We start from the raw sequence: 15460 nt of genomic DNA on the forward strand, positions 1-15460 counted from the left end.
CTGATGACAAGGAGTGTGGGTTTTGCTGGCCCAAGAAATGCTCCCCGAAGGGTGCTTCTGGTGAAATCTTGAGTTTCTGCAGCTCCCCTTAGGGTCCTAGAATGGGGACAAGAGCCCTGAGTGTCTTACATACTTTGGGGCTTCAGTGGCCTGGCTCGGGCCCGAATTCTGCCCTTGCATGACATCAGGAAATCACTTCATGTTCTGAGTCCCTGTTCCCATCTGTGGAGGGAGGCGGTCATGGCGTCATGGACTTTGTGGTTTCCAGCACACAGCTTTTGCTCCAACAGCAGACTCGAGTTTAAAGCAGGCCTGACACTCAACAACTGTGTGACTCTGGCTAATGTACTCTCTTTGTGCCTCGGTTTCCCCGTGTGTAAAACAGAGCTGATGCCACTCCTACCTCAGGGTTTGGATGATGATTAGATGAGTGAATGAATGAGAGGGGCTTGGAACAGTGCCTGGTGTGTAGTGAGTGCCCAATAAAGGCTAGCTATTAAAGCATGAACAACAAAATAACCCCCCCTTAGCACGCTCAGAAGGATGGTGGATGTAACTCTGACTTACTGTGTTTGTACAGGGAGCTGTCCACTCCTTATATTTCCATAGCACCCGGCGTCCACCTCTAGGACAGCTCTCATCCCCCTGTTTTGTCACTACGTTTTTTCCCTGTCACTCATGCCCATTAGAGGCAAACCCAGTGACATTAGGATTTTCATCTTTGAATCTCTAGCCCTGGGCATAGGGCCTGTATAGAGCAGACACCAATCAAGGGTTGTCTGTTTTAGAGTGAATGAGTGAGGAAATGTCCAGGGTTACCTAGCCAGGACTGAGACCTAAGTTTCCCTACTGCCAGACCAAAAATAGCAGGTGCTTGTAAATGTCTATCAGGTACGGATTGGCCAGCCCTCCTTCTATGCCTTCATCCATATATTCAACCAGTATTGATGAGTGCCTTCTCTATGTTAGTCCTTGTTCAAGGCCCTAGAGATACAATAGTGCAAAAATAGAAGCCTCAGCCTAGCGCACTGACGTTCTAGCAGAGAAAGAGGTAGAGAGAGACAGCAAACAAACCAAGTAGGTAATGTATTTTGTGTATCTGTGCCATGGTATAGGTAAATTCAAGCGTGGGAGAGTGATAGAGAATACAGAGCAAGGGATAGTAGCAATTTAAAATTAGGTCAGGATCCTCTCAATGAACAGAACACTGGAGGAGGTACGAGGGGTTAGGGCAGAGTTCAAGAGAGCTGAAATCCCTAAGATGGTGGTAGTCATTATTGGAACCCCCTGTCACTGCCTTCCACGAGTTGGGGCAGCTCACCAGGGGCCTGGGAAGGAGATTGTCCAAGGCCCTTTGCTGTGCTTGTTCCAGATGACCAGATGGCCTGGGTATTTGACCAGAGCAGCGGAGGCCAATGACTGAGTTCACTGTCTCAAGCTGAGATACAGGGTGAAGATAAGGTGGACATCTCTCCAGTCAGGGTGGCTTCTGATTGAACAAATTATTCAAGAGAGAAAGATGGGTATGGAGCTCTTCTCTCATCTTCCTCTCCTGCCTTAATGTCAGCTAACATCAGATTTATTTGCAAGCAACAAAACCCAAAATGACAATGGCTTAAACGGTAAAAAAAAAAAAAAAAGAGAAGTTTATTTCTGTTTCATATGAGAGGTCTTGAGGTGGGCAGTACAGGGCTAGTGTGGCAGCTCCGTAGTCATCAGGGACCCAGGCTTCTGTCTTTCCCTGCGTTATCCTCAATGTTTTCACCCTCCAGGTTGCCTCATGGTTCAGAATGGCTGCTGGAGTTCCAGTCATCACATCCAAATAACAGGAGGGGCAGAGAGGCTCACCTCTCAGTGAGTTAGTTCCCTGACCTTCCCCAGCTGCTTTCCGCTGCATGAGAATAGCCAACTCCTAACCTAGCATTCAAAACCCCAAGAATGATCTGACCCCAGCAGAACAATTTCCTTCTGCATCTCGTTGGCTAGAACTCAGTCTGTTGGCCACACCTAACTGTAAGAAAGGCTGGGGAATATTTAGTTGGATAAAATGGGGGCTCTTTCCCTAAGGAGGAAGGGAAGCATGGTAACTGGGAAGGCAACTAGCGTCATTGCTACAACCCACATTTGTTGGTCAGTTCATCAGTTCACTCTGCAGATAGTCACCAGTCACTTGGTTGGTGTTAGGCCCAGGCCTGGGAGGCAGGGTCTGGGGGGAAATTCCAGTATGAGCCCTGGAAGGCCACTGGTCTATGGAGATGGAAGACACCCAGACAATTGCAGGGGGCATAGTACAGGCAATGACAGGTTTTGGGAGGACAAGAAGCAGAGAGTCAAGCTACCTGGAGAAGCAGGCCTGGAGTTAGGAAGCGTGGTGTGTGGGGAACTAACTGGTGTGCTTGGGGTGAAACACATGACTGGGAGGGTCTCTGGGGTCAGCGCGTTCTTGGGGTTTTGAATGCTGGATTAGGAGTTGAATGCTATCACGTAGTAGAGGGCAGCTGGTGAAGGTCAGGGAGTGACAACAGCAGACCCACTTGTAAGAGCACCGTGGCTGGCAGGAACATGGTTAGGCGTGTCTTGAAAGCATAATATTAAGGGTGGCCTACCTATCCCTGGAGCCCTGGTTGGCATAGTGGTTAAGAGCTATGGTGAGCTACTGCAGCTAACCAAAAGAATGGCAGTTTGAATCCACCAGCTGCCCCTTGGAAACTCTATGGGGCAGCTTTGCTCTTTCCTGTAGGGTCACTATGAGTCAGAATCGACTCCATGGCAACGGAAATCCATCCCTAGAAAAAAGCCATGCTCCAGATCTTGTGGGGACTGCCCTCCCTAGCCCCCACGGGGATTCTACCATGACTTGGTCTCTTGTGTGCCTGTGACCTGACTTCTCCAGTCGGCCCCCAGTTACTCTTTAGCCATCGTCTGCTGTGGGTGTCTTGAGTGCGCTTGTGTCCTGAAGCTTACTCTTGAGGAGCCTCTAAGTGCCTGGGTCTGGGGGACTCCACCGGGCTCCTTGATTCTGGTGGTCAGGTAGACCATGCACACGGATGCTGGAGGCTTGGAGCCAGCCAGGTGTGGGCGGAGCCTTGGCCACCACTTCCCAGCCCTCTTTGGGGTGAACAGATGCGCAGACTCCGTTTCCTAGACACGTAGGCTGCCAGTGCCAAGGGCCTCTCGGTAACCCAGCCCATCCTCTTTTTGCAAACCAGGAAACAGGCCCAGAGTGGTGCACAGCACCCCCTTGCTAGGTCTTTGCCTGTTTCAGTGTTTGTGCTTTAACATACTCAGTGGCGCCTGTGCAATTCATGAGTGTCCTTCTCTGGCTCTGCTGACGACTAACCTGCCTCTTTGGCATAGCGCTCTGTGACACTTTTATGCCTGAGCAGTAAGGGGATTAAGTGTGGAGGTGGTAATCATAGCTCTCCGCTTGTTAACTGTAGGACATGCCGGTGCCTTTGCACAATCATTTTCCTTCAGGCTGGTCACGCAGACAATCTCTAGCAAGGTTTATAATGACCTGCTTTGCCCATAGTGCAGTTTTACTGGCGAGGCAACAAGGTGTGAGTAACAGCAGGGGATTTGTAGTCAGAACAGGCCCAGGCCCACCAGCTGGGGGAACATACCTATCTTTGCTGGGATTCATGTTTCCATCTGTAAAATGGGGATGACAGGGTTGTTGATAACAGGGGCCCATTATTGAGCATGTGCTAGGCATGCATTCAGGGGCTTTCATGCATGTTCCCTTGAAACCCTAGCATAACTCCATGAGGCAGGAGCTATCATTGTACCCATTTTACAGATGCGAGACTGAGGCTTATAGAGGTTCACTTGCTTAAGGTCACACAGCTAGCAAGTGACAACTTCCTTCTAAGCATGGGGACAGAGAAGCAGGTAAACACATTAACGTACGTGAAATGATGGCAGGTAGTGACGAGGACGGTGGAGCACGGGAAGGAGTGGTGGGAGATTCTGCTTTAGGCCCCTCAGAGGCCACATGGTTGTCCTGAAGGAGAGAGTTCCGGGGGAAACAGCGAAAGGCCCTGAGCGTGCAGAGCGTCTCTATGCCCAGGGTTTGAAAACATCAGGGAAAGGGCCCTTTTGATGTTTCCAAACCCTGAGCATGTAGTTTCAGTGGGGTCCCCATGCTCCTGGGAAGAGTGTCTGTGTGCACACGTGTACATGTGTGCAGAAAGGGGTGCCCGGGAAGGTCGTCACCTGTCTCGAACCCAGGCAGTTGCTCATAGGGTTTAGTGTAACTCCCCAGCCCAGAGAAGCTGAACTCCAGACCTCAGCCACCCTCCCGTTTGTTCTCTCCCACCCGTGAGGCTGTGCATGTCTTAAAGGTGTCACCCAGGTGGAATTCTCGTTTCCGTATCCAAGGTGGCAGCTGGCCGGGGCACTGTATCAGGGCCCAGAACTGAGAAGACAGCCATGTGGTTGTCAGTCTGTAGGCAAGGACTGCAGGCTGTTGGCACCTGGGGGATTAGGACCCATCCCCTGTTGGCGGGGGTGGGGGGAAGGAGCTGAACAGAAGGTCAGGGGCTCAAATGAGTGGCCTTGGTCAGGTTAGGCCTTAGTCCCAGTGGATAACTACAGTCACAGGCTAGGAAACTGAGGCAGAAGTCGCATATGTTGGGCCAAAGTGGAAAGAGCAGAAGGAAGCTGACAGTAGGTGGGTGTCTTAGGGTTCTCCAGAAAAACAGAACCAGTGGGTTGGATGTGTGTGTGTGTGTGTGTGTGTGTGTGTGTGTGTGTGTGTGTGTGTGTGTGTGTGTGTGTGTGTGTGTGTGTGTGTGTGTGTGTGTGTGTGTGTGTGTGTGTGTGTGTGTGTGTGTGTGTGTGTGTGTGTGTGTGTGTGTGTGTGTGTGTGTGTGTGTGTGTGTGTGTGTGTGTGTGTGTGTGTGTGTGTGTGTGTGTGTGTGTGTGTGTGTGTGTGTGTGTGTGTGTGTGTGTGTGTGTGTGTGTGTGTGTGAGGGGGCTTACTTAAGGAATTGGCTCACATGATTTGGAGGTGAGGGAGGCTGGCAAGGCCAAAATCTGTAGTTCAGGCAACATGCTGGAGATTCCTGCAGCTTGTGCCCCCAAATCCATAGGTCAGACAATAAGGAGAATGAGAAAAAGTTCTGCTAAAATACCTATTTATAGCGTGGAGGCAGAACACACCCTAGGAAAACTCCCCTCTTCCTCTTAAAGGCCTTCACTGATTGGATGGGGCCCAAGTATATCGTGGAGGGTAATATGCTTTACTTAAGGCCAACTGACTTAACCACACGTAGCTACTCCATAGCAGAGTCTAGATGAGTGTTCAGCCAAACAGCTGGGCACCATAACCTAGCCAAGTGGGCACAAAAAAGTAACACAAAGGGGGTGGGGGGATGCTTTGGTTCAACCTAGTCCCACCTTATGCCAGCAAGACCCACAGAGGCTCTGAGACTGGACATTTTGCCTCGAACTCAGGGGCTTCAAGATTGCAGGTGAGTGGGTCTTAGGGAACAGGACCTGGCAGTAATCTGTATTTTCTGGTTATTAAACTGTCGGAGATTGACTCATGTATATGTTCAGCCCACTGGCTATCTGAACCAGAAGTAGCCGCTGCCCTTGTGGACTATGGTCTGATACAGGTACGTGAGCACCAACTGGCACCAGTGCTGTGCCCATGGCAGACATTGCTAATCAATCCTTGCACCCTCTATTGCTGAGTGCTGACTTAGCCTTGGAATCCAGCTCCACAAATCCTGCCCGTGGCAGCTGTTACTGCTCAGTCAGGGTGGTAACTTGAGGTAAAAGATCTGCGATTCTTGGTCTAAAAGATAGTGAGAATAATGAGTGGTAAAGGTGTCATTTATTCCAAGAAGAGGGGACTGGTCTGGGCTTGGCCATCCCAACATGGTAATTATCAACCTGATGTTATTAGATCCATTTCTTTTCAGTTTTAGGGTTTGAGTTTTAATTTATTTTTTGAATATGTAAATGTTTATGGGGTTCCAAAGTGAAACCTATATTAAAAGAAATACTCAGAAATCTCGTTTTTATCACTGTCCCCTTACCCTCTTCCCCCTTGTAGAAAACTATTTGGATTAGTTCCCCGTGTGTCCACTCAGTGTTTCTCTCTGTGTGAATTAGCAAGAATGATAGTACCTTCTTACATTCTTTCATCTCTTACTCAAAAGGTATTGTGTTGTATCTCCTGTTCCACACCTTCTTTCTTAAGGACCCGGAAATCACTCCACGTCTCCGATATTCCATTATATGGATAGATCATAGTGTACTTAGCCAGTCCCCTGTTGAGGACATTTGAACTGTTTCTAAGCTTTTGAATTTTACTAATGCAGTAAGTATCTTCAGGATATGTTCCTAGAAGGGGTATTGCTTGGACAGCGGGTAAATACGTCTATAATTTTGGTAGATTTGGCCACTTTTCCCTCTTTAGGGACTGTACTGTTTTGGAGTCTCACCAGCAGGGTTTAAGAGTACACAGTTCTCCACAGATGTGCCAGCAGAGCGTGGGGTCAACCTTTTGGATTTTTACTAATCAGATGACTGAGAAATAATACCTCAGTGCTGTTGTAATTTCTTACTACTTAAAAAAAAATTTTTTTTTCCTTTTTCATGTGATTTTTCATTTCTCATATGGCTGAACTCCTGCTGGGGTTATGGAAGAATGCAGACGTGCCTCACCCTAGTGGGCCCACACCGATCAGCGAGAAGACCCCATACAAGTCATGTCCTTATAGTGCGTTGAGCTCCAAGTGAAAGGGGGACCAGAGGAGGAGTCTTCTGCCTGGGGTGAGGGAGGAAGCAGGGGGTTCCTGGAGGGATTACTGAGCCCGAGGTCTGGTAGGAGTTGCCTGAGTGGAGGGGCAGGGCAGCGGGGCAGCATCAGTGAGGACCCAGAGATGTAAGAGTGGTATGCTGAAGGAAAAGGCCACTTGTCTGAGAGGTGAGGTCAGGGCTGAGGAGCCCAGTCCCAGGATGGAATGAAAGCCATTTCCTGAGGAATTATTTAATGCAGAGGGGACGCGGTAAGGCCCACGTTTTAGGAGAGTGTATCTGGCTGCTCTTGGAGGGTGCAGCGTAGGGGCTAAACTGGAAGGATGCTGCCAAGTGAAGACGTGGCATCACCTCAGTGACCCTGTGGAGCCAGAGGTCAGCCAAGCCCAGCCCAAGTGTCAAGCAGAGGGCTGCAGGCCCCTCAGAGAGACCCCTTCACTGTACCCCAGCTGTGTCTGTGGAGGGAGGGGTCTTCCCGAGGTTCTGTCCCTCCTCCGTCTGCTCTGGGTGGGAACGAGTCCTTTACCACAGCCCCTAAGGATGGCCCTTGTGCCATTTGGGAGGCCCTGGGGCACATTCTGTAAGCCGCAGGATCCCCCAGTACATGGCTACCAGAGGCCTGAGAGCAAACGAGAGCCTTTTTAAAAAGATATTTTCATCCACCCACTGTTTACTTTCAGGACTTAATAATTGTATTTGCCAATTCACTGCTTTATTCGACAAATAATTATTGAGCACCTAAGTATGTGCCAGACCCTGTTCCAGGTGCTAGGGACAAAATGGGCACAAAGGCCTGTCTCAGGGAGCTCAGACATGTATTGCAAACGTATGGAAGACATAGCAGAGTGAAATGAAAAGGCAAAGAAACTACCAGGGATGATGCCGCCAAAGACACCACAGTCTGTGTTTCGCTAGGTCGTCTGGTATATTTCTTTCTAGCGTCTTTTAATGGGTTTATAAGACAGTGGGGTTCTGATCAAACTACACACCCAGTTTTGTGTCCTGCATATGCAACTCTGCAAATCCTGCTATAGGGACCTGCAGAACATTCCATGGTGTGAGTATACCACGTTTACTTCTTGTTGTGGATCTTAGATCTTAGATTGTTGCTGGCTATTTGCTATAATAAGTAATAGTGTGATGAACATCTTCGTGCATAAACTTTTTTCTTCTTCCTATACTGCTGTTAGATTAGATTTCAGGTGGGGACTTCTGGGGTTTAAAGACAGGAGGTATTTTCAAGGCTTTTACCAGATTGTTTTAAAAAGGGAAAAATCAGTTTATACCCCAGCAGTGTATCCGAGAGCAAGGATTTAATTCTTTCTCAAAGCACTCTTACATCCCTCATTCGTTTGGATCTTCACAACAACCTTGTGAGTGTTGCAGATGAGGAAACCGAGTTTCAAAGAGAAGACATAGCTTGTGGGAGCGAAGCAGCTGCAGGAGTGAGAACCTGACTGCCCAGACTCCAGGCCTGGCCCCAGCCTCTCCCAGAAGAGTACTGAGTCCTCTCCCTTTTTCTTCTGCAGGCTGTGGATCCCTCCTCTGTTGCCTTGGTAACCTTGGGCTCCTCAAAGGAGATGCTGTTTGAAGGAGGTCCCAGACCCTGGGTCCTCGAGCCTTCTAAATTCTTCCGGAACGTCACCTCCGAGGACATGGACAGCATCATTCTGGCTCTCTTTGGCCCCCCTGCCTCCCGGAATTACCAGCAACACTGGATCCTTGTGACCTGCCAGGCCTTGGGCGAACAGGTGAGGGGGCAGGCACCCCAGACCCAGCTTGTCCAGATGGAGGGATGGAAAATCATATTCCTGGAGTGCCCTGCTGGGCCTCACAGCACATTTTATTTAATCTTCAAAGTAACGCTGAGAGAGAGGGCTGTTCCTGTTGTACCCATCTCACAGACAGGCAAAGTAAGGCTGAGTAAAGTGGAAAGCCTGCAGATCAGTGAGGAAATTGCCTTGTCCTGCCTGAGCCTCGGGAAGGGTGTTTAACTCTACAGGAAGTGTGTCACTGGAGGAGGCCAAGGTGCCCTCTCAGATGGGCCATTAGCCATCTTCTTCTGGCTCTAAAAGCAACTGTAAATCTCTTCTCCTTTTTCTTGCATCTCTAATTACCGTCTCTGCAGCAGCAAATCAAACTCCTCTTGGAGAAACAGTAAACAAGCAGGGAGGCCGTGGGCTCTAGCACGTCCTTGTGGATTTTCCCCCAGTGGCCCCGTTTCTGACTCATTCCCCATGAATCTCAGCCCATCATTCTGTAGCACACATTCTCAATCTGCCCCTTGTTTTTATGAATATTTTCAAGTCAGCATGGATTCCTTGTTTAAAAACCCACAAACTCATGAATTTACTAATGCAGCCTTGAGATTTTCATAGTGACCAGTCCTAGGAAACCACAAAGCATCACCTGGGACAAGCAGGGACAGTGGTCCTGGTCAAGGTTTAGAGGGGGCCCTTGGGGCTTCTCTCTGAAAGTCTCTTAAATGCTGAGAAAGTACTTTGCCACACATGATGTCACTGGATCTTTGTAACCTCCTTGGGATGTAGGTGTCATCAGCACTCCCATCTCACAGATGAGAAAACTGAGTCTGAGAGAGCTTGGGTGGCATGGCTCAGCTCCAAGGGAAACAAGCACTCACACTCAGGTGGGTCTGGCTGCACCTTTCTCTCCGCCCAGGTCATCGCCCTCTCAGTGGGGAACAAGGTCAGTATCACCAACCCTTTCCCGGCGGTGGAGCCCGCTGTGGTGAAGTTCGTCTGTGCCCCACCATCCAGGCTCACTCTCATGCCTGTCTACGCCAGTCCTCAGCTGGACCTGTCCTGCCCACTGCTGCAGCAGAACAAGCAGGTGGTGAGTGGGGGCAGGTTCTCAGGGGCGGGACAGGGTCACTGCTTGGTTGGGAAGAGGACTCAGCTGCCTTGACCCACAGCAGTAGCTAGGGACTGAGGCTACCTTTACTGCCTAACCTGCACAACCAGCCCTGCAACGTGGGCGATTCCACTTATGCCCGTGGGAGGGATCCAGGACTTGGAGAGGTGAGGTGACTCACCGGAGCACAGCTGTTCGTGGCAGCACCAGGTGAAAATAGAGCCCTGTCTGATTTCATATTCCACTGACTTGGCACTCAATTTGTAACAATCTTGTTGTTTTCTTCTGTACCTCGAGGATGTTAGGGGGAGCATTTTTCTGTGGACAGTGTGTGTGTGTGGTCAGAGCCAAGGCAGGTGGCCAAGGAGGGGTGGCCAGTGCAGCATTCTTCATGATATGGGTGGGTAGGTATGGGGCTATGTTTCAAAACTGAGTGTGGGAAGGGAGAGAAAGTCGTTTGGGGGTAATGCTAACAGCAGGAATGTAAAGTGAAATCCATGGGTCTGGTGCCCCTGAACTTCTGGCCAGTTCAGCCCTTAATCCCTTGGACATTAGTACCCCAGAGACCAGCGTGCTGAACGTAGAGGACTTTGTAGCATTTTCGCCCGGGCCCTCCTGTTCAGGTTCAGGGATGTGGAACACCCTTCCGGCTGGCCCTAGCCCCCAGCACCTTGTACAGACAACAGGCTTCTCCTCATTTATTTGTTCAGTTTGTACTTATGCAGCACCTGCTCTGTGCCAGGCACCGTTCTAGACTCAGGGAGTACAGCAGGAATCAGGATGGGGAGGGGCCTGCCTCAGGGAGCTGACAAGAAGATCAGGAGGCACACAAACACATCACTGTCAGAGTTGGGAAGGGCTGCGAAGGGAGTAAAATAGAAAGGAGATGGAGGACTAGAAGGGGCCACTTGATATGAAATTAGAAGAGGGCTTCTCTGAGGAGGACGTGGACAAGCTTGGGCCTACGTGGTGAAGAGATGCCAGCTGAGAAGAGCTGAGGTGGGGGTGCCCCAGGCAAAGAAAGAACAGCAAGTGCAAAGGCCCTGAGGCCAGACCTGGGTCTCTGGTATTCCTACTGCCTACACAATAATGAAAATAGCTTTGCAGGCCAGAAGCTTTAACAAACTCTGTGCCTTGTTTTGCCTTCACTGTGACCATCTCTAAAGCAAAGGTTATTGCACCCACTTCACAGTACTGCAGACTAAAGCTCAGAGGTGAAGTGATGTGCTCAGAGTCACAAAGGCAGAACCTCGATCTGTCCAGCTCCAGATTCAGAGCCTTCTCAGTGACCACTGCAGCAGCCTCTCTACTCCCAGCCGACCTTTTGGTTAGCAGCCGAGCTCTTAACCACACACCACCAGGACTCCCTTGAAGATCTATGGGGCAGGTTTACTCTGTTCTGTAGGTTTGCTATGAGTTAGAATCAACTCGACAGCAATGGGTTTGGGTTTTGGTTTTGTCTGTCTTGACTGAAAGATGTAGTCTGGCTATAGAGCATGGCTCCGAATTGGCTTGCGTGGGTCGTAGATCTCGCCAGGAAATAATGGGCCTTGCACAAAGAATTGCCTTGTGATCCATCAGCGCTCGGGGTCAGGAGCCGTGAACCACTCAGGCATGGCCCCGGCGATTTATGGTCTCATTAGGGGACCTTGAAAAAGATGTATCCCTATGATCCATCCTGGGCACAGTTTCAATTTAATTTTACACCTCTCCACATCCAGAGGCCACCCAAGCAGTGTTTGCAGAATAAATTATTGGTGAAGCAAGACAGCAGAACTGTAAGACCTCGTCGGAGAGTTTCCTGACAAAGTGGAATCAGACCCCAGCTGGACCTGAGCCTCCTGGGGCAGGCTGTCCACATTCAGTTCACTGTCACTGAACACCTGCGGGCCAGAACAGATCAGCCAGGGATTCAGTAGAACCGCCACCTGCATCAGGGAGGGCTCCACAATGCCAGGGGTGCCACGGGCCTGCAAATCAGACCAGCTGAGCTCCTCCCCTAAACCTGAGTGATTTTGTGCAAATTGCTAACATCCTGAGCCTCAGTCTCTCCATTTGTAAAATGGGGAGAATGTGGTTGCCTCAAATGACCACTGGAAGGACCAGGAAGCTTGTGAGCATGCTTCTTCTCAGTGTTAACGCCCTTCCGTGGGGGAACAGGGGAAGGGAGGAACATTGGTTTTCCACGCAGGCTTGCATCTGGAGGAAGGAACGTGGCATCTAGAGTATGTTCCTTGTGGTCTCTGCCCCATAGTCACATCTTCCCAGCCCGTGTCAAAAATAATTGTAAAAGTCTTGGTCTCCCCAGGTGGTTGTGCCGACCCCTTGTTATGTTGCAATGTTCGAAATGGGGAAAGAGTTTCTATGTGGAGGTGGGGAGTTTGGTGGCTGTAGCAGTCAGGACAGGCTAGGCTTGACTCAGAGGCTTAATGCCTTCCAGTTCATTTCTGGCTCATGCAGCATGTCCATCATGGGGTGGCTGGGAGACCCTGCATCATGTCATTGTTATCTTCATTCTGAGACTTGGGTGTGGAGCGGTCACCATCTTGAATGTGGCCAGTTGCCACAGTGGAGAGAAAGGGAGCCTGGCAAATCATGATCTGGCCATTAAAGCTTCCACCTGGAGTTGTCACAAGTCACATGCCCCATTCCTCTGGCCAAGCAATTTACACAGTCACTACTAACCCCACAGATCAGAGAAGTACAGTCCTTCCTGCTGGGCCCTTGCCTGGGGGAAGAACTGGAAACATCTGTAAGTAGTGCTAATCATGGCCACACACTCTACCTGAGTGCTTGCTCATGATGGGCCATACTCCTTAAGATGATCTCACGCAATTCTGCTTCACACGAAAAAATCATGAGGTAGAGTCTGTGTGGTTGCAGCTTCACAGGTGGGAAGACGAAGGCTTAGGGGAGTTAGTGACTTACCCAGTGGTGAGGGGGGAGTTGGGGCTGTACCAGGCTGCGGGGCTCAGATGCCTGAGCATTTAGCCTCTCTGCTCTGCTGCCCTCCCTTCCTGCTCCCATGCTAGGTGGTCAGGGAGGGAAGGGGATGAACGCCGTGAGTCTGTGAGAGTTTATGGTCTGAGGTAACAAGACAGGGTTTGGAACCTGAGTTCCCGGGCTCCGAACCCGCTCTGCCACTCCCAGGCTGAGTCCCTTTCCTGAGCTGCTTTCCTTACCTGCCTCGCTCTCCTTCTTCTTCTCTAACATAGAGATGACACCTCCCACCTCACCAGGGTATTTTAAGGATCAGGTGAGAAATCAACTCTGAAAGGAGCTTTGCAAACTGAAAGGCTCAGGGCAATTTTAGTTGCTGTAATTGGCATTGGAACTAAACCACTAGGGAAGACTTGCTGGAGGAGCTAGGTATGTGGGGGCTGTGGGGATGGGAAGGGTTTCTAGAGGTGAGGGAGAGCAGAAGGAGAGGAAAACTGGCTGCAGGGGGAGGTCTGCAGCAGGGTTTCCCAGCCTTGATAGCATTGACACTGTGGGCTAGGTCATTCTCTGTTGTGGGGACACTCTCTGCACTGCAGGATGTTAAGTAGCATCCCTGGCCTCTACCTACTAGATGCCAGTAGCTGTACTCACCCCCCTGCTCTGGTGTTACCATCAAAAAATATCTCCAGATATTGCCACATGTCCTCTGGGGGGCAAAATTGGTCTGGAGTGAGGCCAGGTTGGACAGGGCCATGGAGAGCCTTGATGGATGGGCAGTAGTAAGCACTGGTTAGAGTGACTTATCTGTCATCAGGACTCCATGAGCCCCCGAGACCCACCTAGAGGCAGCTGGCTGGGCCCAAGGCATACTGTGTGGTCAAGAGCAGGCATACTCTGATCAGGGCCACAATAGATGGACCCTGATAGAATGAGAGAATAATATGGAACATAACCTCAGATGCCTAAAAAAAAAAATCAGTAGCCTTCCTAGACCAGTTGAGACTGGAGGACTGTTCGAGACTACTGTCCTGAGATGCTCTATTAACCTTGAACCAAAACTAGCCCCTGAGGTCACCTTTAAGCTAAATAACAGATTAACTCACAAAATAGAGAATATCATCCATGAGTACTGTGCACCTTTAAACAATCATCTGTATGAGACCAAAGGGTCAACAATTACTTTAAAAATAAAGATGAGAATGTAAAGGGGCAGAGAAACTAGATTAATGAAACCAGAACGGAAATAATTGAGAATGTTTAGGCATTGTAAAGAATGTAACCAATGTCACTGAACAACCTGTAAAGAAATTGTTGAATGGGACCCTGAACTGCTGTGTAAACCTTTACCAAAAACACAATAAAATATTTTATAAAAAAAGAGCAGGCATGCCCACTACTGGCTGTGGCATGGCATCTGATGCTTGCCTTCCTACAGGTCCCAGTCTCCAACCACCGAAACCCTCTGCTCAACCTGGCTGCCTACGACCAACAGGGCCGCAGATTCGACAACTTCAGCTCTCTGAGCATCCAGTGGGAGTCCACTAGGCCACTGCTGGCCAGCATTGAGCTCAGCCTGCCCATGCAAATGGTGTCCCAGGATGATGGGAGTGGCCAGAAGAAGCTGCATGGTGAGCAGGGCTGGCGAGCTTTGGTGGCCCAGGGAGGAGGAAGAGGAGAGTAGTAAGAATCCCAAACAAACAAAAAGCGTGCTGAGCAGGCCGGTGTCAGCCAGGTGTATGGGGGGTGGCTTGTAATTGGGCACTGCCTTTATCAACTTTATTACAAAAGTTGAGAGCCCCACGAGCTCACTGTTCTCATTGAATCCAGCACATAAATGGTATGAGGTAGGGATTGGAATTCCTATTAGGGATGGGGAAGCTGAGGCTTAGGTCACCTACCAGGCTAGTATCCAGTCCCAGATTCCAGAGCGGATCTGCCTGCCTCCAACACCTGGGCTACTTCGTGCCATGTCACCTTCAAAACCCTTGAGTAGCCCACAGTTGAGTCCGTTACCTCGAACTCGTCTAAGTTGCTCTGTGGAGGTTTGCTCTGGGTCCATGAACTTTTATGGTACAGGCAGGTCTAAACAAATTCTATTCTTAAGACTGTGGAGGAGGGAGGGGCTGCTTCAACAGCAGCAATGGAGCAAAAGTCACGCACCAGTTTCTCAACCCGGACTCAGGTTTGCAGGCCATCTCGGTGCATGAGGCTTCGGGAACTACAGCCGTCTCTGCCACTGCAACGGGCTATCAGCAGTCTCACCTCAGCGCGGCCAGAGCGAAGCAGCCGGTATCTCCTGGGCCCACTGGTGGGTGGGGCGGGAGACTCATCTTGCTTCTGCTCAAATTCTGCCCCGCGTGTGACCTACAAGCCTACAGCCCTCAGCTCACCACTCTGCTCCTGCCCTCCACCTCTCGCTGGGAGGAGCTCTGAATGCGAGTGAGGTGTGGGCTCACCTGAATTTTGGGCCTCTTTTTTTTTTTTTTTTTCCCCCAGGCCTTCAGGCATCCACACCCCATGTGCCCTCCACTCAGGCTACTGGAGTGATCTGTGGCACAAACCGATACTGTACTTCTCAGTTTTAGCCCACACCTTTGGTGGCCCCTCAGGACCTTCAGGTTGAAGATATCCTCATTCTCAGCCAAGGCTTGCCTGCCCACCTCTGCCCCCACACCCCACCTAACAGACCCCACCCAGTATGCCAGGGCTTCATGCTGCCGAGCCTTTGAACGTGCCGTTCCCTCTCTTTGATCATGCTGTTCCCTCCACCTAGAATGCCATCCCCCGCCCTCCTTTGGCTTTTCTCCACTGGTGACCCCTTGACCCTTTTGGTCCCAGTTAAAATATTGGTCCCTCTGGGGAGCGTTCTCTGGGCCCT

The 15460-nt window shown here is 50.3% G+C and overlaps 1 protein-coding gene across 1 annotated transcript in view; it reads left to right on the forward strand.

Annotated features, from left to right (window-relative positions):
- Positions 1-15460, forward strand: part of NUP210 (nucleoporin 210) — a 111594-nt gene that overhangs the window by 46932 nt on the left and 49202 nt on the right. Inside the window, exons 15-18 of the mRNA XM_049861948.1 lie at positions 8301-8522; positions 9451-9624; positions 14018-14210; positions 14765-14871. Coding sequence (XP_049717905.1) covers positions 8301-8522; positions 9451-9624; positions 14018-14210; positions 14765-14871 — 696 coding nt within the window. The remainder of the gene's footprint in view (positions 1-8300; positions 8523-9450; positions 9625-14017; positions 14211-14764; positions 14872-15460) is intronic.

This window comes from Elephas maximus, chromosome 20, assembly GCF_024166365.1.
Source record: "Elephas maximus indicus isolate mEleMax1 chromosome 20, mEleMax1 primary haplotype, whole genome shotgun sequence".
Taxonomy (NCBI): Eukaryota; Metazoa; Chordata; class Mammalia; order Proboscidea; family Elephantidae; genus Elephas; species Elephas maximus.